The sequence below is a fragment of the Sitodiplosis mosellana genome, unplaced genomic scaffold (assembly GCF_009176505.1).
Source record: "Sitodiplosis mosellana isolate CC-2019 unplaced genomic scaffold, AAFC_SMos_1.0 Smas_scaffold_6165, whole genome shotgun sequence".
Classification (NCBI taxonomy): Eukaryota; Metazoa; Arthropoda; class Insecta; order Diptera; family Cecidomyiidae; genus Sitodiplosis; species Sitodiplosis mosellana.
The window spans coordinates 1313772-1321863 of record NW_022601406.1 but is presented as its reverse complement, the minus strand read 5'-3'; the positions used below and the strand labels follow the sequence as shown (position 1 = coordinate 1321863).

The 8092-nt window shown below is 34.9% G+C and overlaps 1 protein-coding gene across 4 annotated transcripts in view; it reads left to right on the top strand.

Moving 5' to 3' along the window:
* The first annotated feature begins 5951 nt into the window (after positions 1 to 5951).
* Positions 5952 to 8092, top strand: part of LOC129574681 (KH domain-containing, RNA-binding, signal transduction-associated protein 2-like) — a 9876-nt gene continuing 7735 nt past the window's right edge. For 3 of the 4 annotated variants that reach the window (XR_008688723.1, XM_055457018.1, XM_055457016.1), the window contains exons 1-3: positions 5961 to 6767; positions 6985 to 7109; positions 7330 to 7446. Coding sequence is in view for 3 of the 4 variants with exons in the window: in XM_055457018.1 (XP_055312993.1) it covers positions 6545 to 6767; positions 6985 to 7109; positions 7330 to 7446 (465 nt within the window). In the remaining variant the exon portion in view is untranslated. Of the gene's footprint in view, positions 6768 to 6984; positions 7110 to 7329; positions 7447 to 8092 lie in introns of all 4 variants that reach the window. The other variant, XM_055457015.1, reaches the window with a different exon arrangement.

Genomic DNA, 8092 nt, shown 5'->3' with positions numbered 1-8092 from the left:
TGCGTGCCAGTCGAATTCTCGGAATCAAACTTAAAAATACGTTGAAAAAATTGCGTGCTTCAGGCAGGTTTTACTTGCATAGTCTAACTCTTAATGGAGGGAGAATATATTTATTTAATTAAAATGGAGAATATGTTTCATTCATGAACCAGCGAATTTAGTTTAATTTTTATGTGCATTCTGTTGATATTTATTTTATTCGACGAATGGAACTTTCGAAGAAAAAATCATGCTTTCAAGACATTGACTGCGTTGAAGTCCTTTCAAATATGACCTGTGCATCGATTGATTCGTGATAGCCTAATCTCGCTAATAATAATTCTAAAAAATACAATTTCAATGTTGATGTATAAAAGGCTTTCGCGTTTTGATCAACTTCAGATTGATTTTCTCAGTTGCAGTGATATTTCAAATGCAAGATGAATGACAAATGTTAGTTCGTATTTTTGTTACTACTTATCTATCAAGTGAGTCAATTTCGATTGTGAAAAATAAGACAAATTTTAATAGTTGCTGTTTATTCAGGTTTATCGCGCTGCATCGCAATATGATGATACAACGAAAATTGGAGCACTCGAATACATCGCCACGTTCGTTGCCGGCTCCAACGCTATCAACGAAGACCAAGGCGAATCCGCTGAATTGGACGACATCCCACGCAATACCCCTGCCTACGAAGACAACCCAACGATATAATATGTATAATGAAAAATTGTGTTTTGAGTGCGTGCAGTGCACGCACATGTAACGAAATTTTAAAGGGAGCACGCAGCATAATTTTTATATTACAATACAACAACTTCTGCCAGTTTTTACCAAAACTTCGCGCTGATGATGTGGAGATGAATTCCAATAGAAAAATAAACGTTCTAGAAAAAATGTTTAGTTATGTATAAATGTTGAATGTTCCGTTGAATTTGGCGAACAAATAATGTTCAATGCTCAGAATAAAATTGGTGTGCGATTCATTCTCATATGGCATATCATTCAAAACGATTCAAGGAAGACAGCAAAAATGAATTTGTGAATGGTATAGTTTTGGTATTGGGAGAGAAGTCTGTATTAAGTCAAACACTTTGATCCAAAGATGCTTATATTTGGTATATGTTGAATTGCAAATCCACCTTCTTTTCTTTTCCTTCAGGATTTATTTCGAAATCATTGTAATATCAATAATAAAACCGAAGCAAAACTAAAGTTTGAAATTCATTACACGAGACACTGCCTTATAATGTTGATTGATCATGATATTGCAATAATATTTTTAAAACTACAATTTCAAAGTTGATTAGGTTATTGTAATGCATTGAAATTTTTAGAATTTGGTCGTCGACTATAAAAGACTTTCGCTGCTGTCATTAATTTCAAATTGAGATTCTCAGCTGCAGTGATAGTTCAAGTGCAAGATGAATTCCATATGTTTGTTCATATTTTTGTTATTACTTAAGCCCAAACCGAATGCTAAACTATAAAATTTATAGTGACAATATAAAATTTGAAACGTGTTTATGCTGTGTTTAGCCGAAGTATTTGGTCAGATTCTTTAAATTTACGCCAAATTCAACTAAATTAAACAATATCCTACACTTAGTGTACCCTATAAGTTTTATAGTGTAGTTTAAAATTGAAACTGTTATAAAATTGAAAAAAATGAAGAAATTATGTGTGGATATTGTTTAATTTAGTTGAATTTGGCATAAATTTAAAGAATCTGACCAAATACTTCGGCTAAACACAGCATAAACACGTTTCAAATTTTATAGTGTCACTATAAATTTTATAGTTTAGCATTCGGTTTCGGCCTTATCTGTCAAGTGAGTCAATTTCGATCAAGGGGCGAATTACTACTGAAAACCGGTTTTCAGTACTTTTTAGTATCAAGAAAAAAAAATTCAGTTGTTTTCAGTACTTTCAGTCAATTCAGTAGTGATTCGCCCCTTGATTTCGATTGTGAAAAATTAGGCAAATTTTAATAGATGTTGTTTATTTAGGTTTATCGCGCTGCGTCGCAAAATGATGATGATATAAATTTTGGGATCTCAAACGGTGGCTTCGTGGATAGCCGCAAACCCTACATATTTCAGTCTGAATACTTGGTCCCGAACATTGGGACAAAACCACGAGATGGTATGGTGATAAATTCCAATGCTAAATGAATGTTCTAGAAGCTAAACATTTTATGTATAAATGTTGAATGTGCCATCTGGCAATCGAATAAAGTGCAATATTCGAAATGAAAGCGGTGTGCGATTTAATTTTCATAGCTATAAGATATCATTTTAAGCAAGACGACAAAAATGAATTGGGGACAGTATGATTCGGCCATCGACGGAGAAGTCTGTATTTTATTTGAATACTCCACTCCAAATGTGCTTGTATTTGGCATCTATCAAAGGGATATTACAACTTTTTGACCAGAAAAAACGCCATCTTACGTCGTGCCCGTAAATTATTTTACTGTACATTTAGATGGTAGAGCTTGAACAAAAGTTCGACACTATGCATAAACTTGGAAAGAGCTTGATAAACTTGATGAAATACATATATTTTATGGTCGCTGCGATACCCCTATGGCATCTATTGAACTGTAGATCGATCTTTCACTTCTGGATCCATTCCAAAATCATTATTATTTTAACAATGATAACTTTAGGCTTAGGAATTTAGGCTGTTGTTTCTAATTTCTTGGATGTTAACATTTATTTACTTGATATTGACCATGTGCTCAGAGGCTGAACTTGACCATGCGCTAAAAAAAAACGCCAATTGAGTCATCATCAAAATAGTCACCCAGCATGGGAAAAACGAGAAAATTGTCGACCAATATGAGGCAAAGAACTTAGTAACAAGGAGATCACCTGTTCAGTCCAAAACTTCAACAAATCAAGATATCGAGAATCCCTTCAGCCAAATCAAAGAAAATGTGATTTCTTACCGCTATAGCCACTAACATTACCTATTAACACCCCTACCTAAAAAATTTTGAAGTCATTTTCAGTGGTGTGTGACTATGAAACAAGATCATATATGAAAAATCGGTCAGGCGGGATCGAAAGCAATTGCAATTAGCTTCAAATTGCGGTATTTATCGTTCCAATAGCTCCAACCAATTCCGAGAACGGCACATTGATAGTCTTCCGAAACCACCTTACTCAAAAACTGCATGCATTCTAAGAAAGTGGTTTTTTTCCTACATTTTTCGAATTTTTGATTCCAAACTTATTCTTTCGAGGCCAAATTTTGAAAACCGTTCGGCGGTTTTGAAAATCTCTAAATAAAATGTTTGGCCAAGTTGTAATTGTCAGCTCACACAATGTAAGTGCGAAGTAAAAAGTGTGTCAACCAAAAACACAAATGAAAAATATTTTCCAAACAAAAGGAATCGCTAATGATCACTTATACATTTGTCCTTTTTGCCCGAGCTCGCAGCCAGATGTAAATGCATCACAAAATGGAATAAGCGGCGAGTGACTAAATTCTCACCGAATAAAAATTGTTTGGGTTGAAAACTCGACAAATCATTTTTATCAATTATTTAAACAGCATAAAATGCTTTGGAACCAATACATGTGTCCAAAATTGGGATTGGCGTGTTATTTTTCGGCCCTGCCATTGTCAGCACATAAAATGTACTTTCTTTATTCTGCCCCCACAAACGAAATCATTACAGAAAAATGGAAAAACGTACGAAAGATCATTTGCGATTCCTTTTGTTTTGCCAAATTCATTGCTAGAAAATATTTTTGATGACATTTTTTACTTTACGAAGATACAAACCTTCCAGTCAATCTATTACAGTACTTTCATTTGTAATGTGCTTGATATGAAACGGAAAAGTGCAGGAATTGAAGGATTAAGTCTTCTATCAGAATATATTGCACTTGTTTTTTTCTCTCTCGAAAACGATGATTTTTTTAACCGCTCGAACGGTTACATGCATGAGAATATCAATTGATTTTTTTGTATGATTCAAACAAAACACCTTGAAAATAATTTTAACCCTCTAATGCAATAATTTTTCCCAGGGCTAGGTGTACTGGTGACAAAGACAAAAATAAAGAAAAAACATTAACGAATAAATTTTTTTTGAAGCAATGTGATCCGATGTACGGTTAACGTTCTACAAGCGTTCAAATGTTGCTCGTCTAGAGGCGGTTGTATGCATTAGAGGGTTAAATTGACAATAAGATGTTTTGATTGAATCATACAAAAAATCCATTGATATATTTGTGTCAGTTCGCGTCCAAAGAACAATCTTCTTCTGGGCTGGAATTCTAAGTCATTCCACCAAAATCGTTCGGAATTATTTTTTTCGTACATAAGACCATATTAGAGTGAAAGAGAGAGATTCCACTATTTTTCAGCGTCCCACCGGAATTATTCCGATAACTCAAGAAAGAGTGGATTGTGTGAGAAATAATTCCGGTGGGACGCTGAAAATAGTGGAATGTCTCTCTTTCACTCCAATATGGTCTAAGACCATTGGTCTTATCTACGAAAAAAATAATTCCGAACGATTTTGGTGGAATGACTTAGAATTCCAGCCCTGAACGTATGAGAAGTAAATCAAAAATGTTGCGAGTGTGCAATGTGCTTGTGCATTCATGGCGCATAGCAAAGTATGACTACTTGAACTTAACCCTTTGATGCACAATTTTTTGTTTTTGAATCATTTTGATATATGTTTTGTGCCATGATAAATAGAGAAAGACCTCATACTTAGATTTTTGAAAAATTGCGTATTTGTCGAGAAAATCGGAAAAGAGTCAAAAGTGTCAAATCATTATAAAAGCTTGAAAAAATTAAATTTCATAAAACTAATGATGCAGAAAGTTAAATTGATGTGTTTTGGTCCTACAAGTCCTAGTTTGACAATTGAAAAGAATGTACAAACCCACAAGATAAGAGGAGGAAAATTGTGGAATTCTGCTATAATTTCGCATTTTTTTTACAGCAGTACATGAACAGAAAAAACTTTCCATTCAGCCAGCCAATTGTAGCCTGTAAAGTATCAAATGAAAGCTAGTTCAATTCCCTACATTTGTTTTCAAACAAGAATGCAAAATATTCAGTGGTTTCATAGCTATAGCGTCTGGCGTATCTAATAAATTTAGGAACCGAAATGTGATAAAGGGTTAAAACTGTAAATCAAATATTTGAGGGACGTTCACATTAGTTTAAAATTCAGGGCTTTTATTTTTGAAAAGAAAAAAATGAATTTTATTTCTTAGATACATTGCTTAGTGATTTTGACTATAGATAAAAAAAAGGCGATTTGGTTACTTTTGTCAATTGTCTTTTGCCCAATGTTTAATTCCGGTGGAATATTTTTGGATCCATGCATTTCCAGGATTTGGCCCGGTCCCCATCACCTTATTTACATTTGTAATGAAATAGGATATAACGGGAAAAAAATTCATAATAAATCCTCTTATCAATGGTATAGTATCATTATTTTGACATTTATCCATCCCTTCATTGCTTGTGTAGCAGAACTTTCGAAACGTTATACACTTTAGAAAATTCTCTACACAAGTGTAGGAAAGCTGACATCAACAGCGATTAACTATTGTTAAATTTTATCTTAAGCGGTTTCAACTTCCCTTCAATTGGTATCAATTGTTCCATTGGCAATGGATTAAGTCATTTAAAAAATCAGCAATTTGCTATCAGTGCAAATGGGCTCCCTCTATGTGTCAGCTGTGACAACTCCAATCACTATTGAAAAAAAAATCCCAAGGACCGGAAATATTTTTTGATCAATGAATTTTAATAAATTAATTTCTAAAATTGAATTCATAAGAAATCCATAAATTCTAAAGAAAAAAATCTCGCATAAACAATCATAAATGCAAACATGATCGATCGTCATGTGTAGATTTTTGGTTTTCGTACAGCGATGTAACACTGAATGACATGATTACCGCTGCAAAATGTCAAAGCGATGGCAAGATTGTGTAAGGAGACGCATTTAAGTACACACATCTTCGCTACGAAATGCAATGTAGAGAATTATTACAATAGAACGCGCCGCTGTAGGCAGACATATTTATTTTATTAGGTTTTTTTTGTATTATTGTAATATCACACTCAACTCATACAGGCGAGCGAAGGCAAACGAAGAGCAAAAAAAAACGTGAAAAAATACCGTCGTTTTTACATACACGAGAAAATAGGCAGGAATATTTGAAATTGCCATACAGTTTAAGTAAAAATCAATGTAAAACAGTGTGCTAATATAAAATAGAAGTAGTTAGTGTTTATTCAATTGGGAAAGCAGTCGGGAGAGTTGGTGTGAAATCGAAATTATTGAAAAGCAAAAGTGAAAAAAAAGAAGAAGTCGATTTTGACATATTAAGAAAAACGAAATAAGAGAAAAAGCGAACGAGTCGGAATAAGAAGGAAAGAGGTTGTTGCTAGTGGATTGGAATATTTGTGTTTGGTCGGCTTACCATTACCTCAACCCCCAGCTACAAAAACGGCCGGAAAAAAACAACAAAAATCGGAAAAAAAAGAACGGCGTAAAACCGAAGACTCTGACAACATGGCCGAATACGAGGGAAACGGCGATTTTAACTACAGTGGCGATGGATCAAGTGATTTTAAGCGGCGAGACAACAATGCCACCACATCGGTCAAATCGGATGATGAGGCAGAAGAAAATGTCCAATTACCCGAAAAGGTCAACGAATACATCCGGGAATTGCTCAACGAAAAGATGAGCATGGATCATAAGTACCCACATGCTGAAAAATTGCTCGAAGCTGGTTAGTAGTTAGCCGACATTTACTTTTCAATCAATTTATTAGCCCATGTTTTTTTTCTGCCAGTCAATCAGTCAGTGCCACTGGTGCCGTGCGTATGTGTCTTCTTTCTGTGGCGTGTGCGCCTATGACATTTGAAATTCACAAGACACCAAATCAAATCGATTTCGGTTGGATTTATTTCACATTTTTTTCTCTTGTCTTCTTTATTCGCTTGCAGAGATTGCAAAGGTTCAACAGAGTGGCCGCATCCCACAACGAGAACAGAAGTATGTAGACATTTACCGCGAGAAACAGATTCGAGTCACTGTTAAGGTGCTAGTGCCGGTAAAGGAACACCCTAAAGTAAGTGTATGAATCGAACACCTCGACGATACTATATATTTTGCACACATTTCCAAAACCATGCAACCACTTAACTGGTTTGTTTGTTTTTTTTTTCTTCTTCTTCTTTTCGATTTTTTTGCGCGTGTCGATTTTGTTTCTTCCCCTTTTTTTCGTCGGTTTTGCGTCTCTTGCCGCCTCATCTCATGTTGTTTGCGAAAACATTGTTGCGCCAAACCAGTTCAATTTCGTTGGTAAGCTGCTTGGGCCAAAGGGTAATTCAATGAAAAGACTGCAAGAAGAGACAATGTGTAAAATGGCTGTATTGGGTCGAGGATCGATGAAGGACCGCAAGAAGGTACGTTTCATGACTTTTTTTTATCGCCATTTACACTAGGAAGAAAATATCTAAGAATCATCGCATTGCATTTGTATTTGAGCATCAATTGAACATGGAACATGGAACATATGCAATGAGATGAAAATGGTTGAGATGGGCTCTTATTATTGATCCATTAAAATGGAATCAAATTTTGTTTTTGTGATTTTTTTTCTTTATTCATGAAATTTTATCCTTGATTTTCAATTCAAGCGAGAAATCTTCGCAATACATTATCAGAACGCCAGCCTTTCTAATCATGAAAATAGTAAACAATACAGCGGCACCTGGGGACTAAGTGCAATGTGTCATACTTTCAACGTTTACGTTTGAACTAACACAGACGCATACTTGTTACATCAAACTATGTACATGATTCTCTATTTCTCCAAACAGTCACCAGGTGCCGCTTCATTGTTCTTGTTTGACGTTTCCTATCTATTTGTATAGACGATCAGAGAGGCTGCAGAACGCCTTGAAAAAAAATTCATTTCAAAACTTCACTTTCACTTTCGCTTGTAAAACACACTCTTACAATTTGCTTCCTAAAACTGAATTCAATCATAATTGTTTAGCTTTCTCTCTCTCTCTCTCTCTCTCTCTCTCTCTCTCTCTCTCTCTCTCT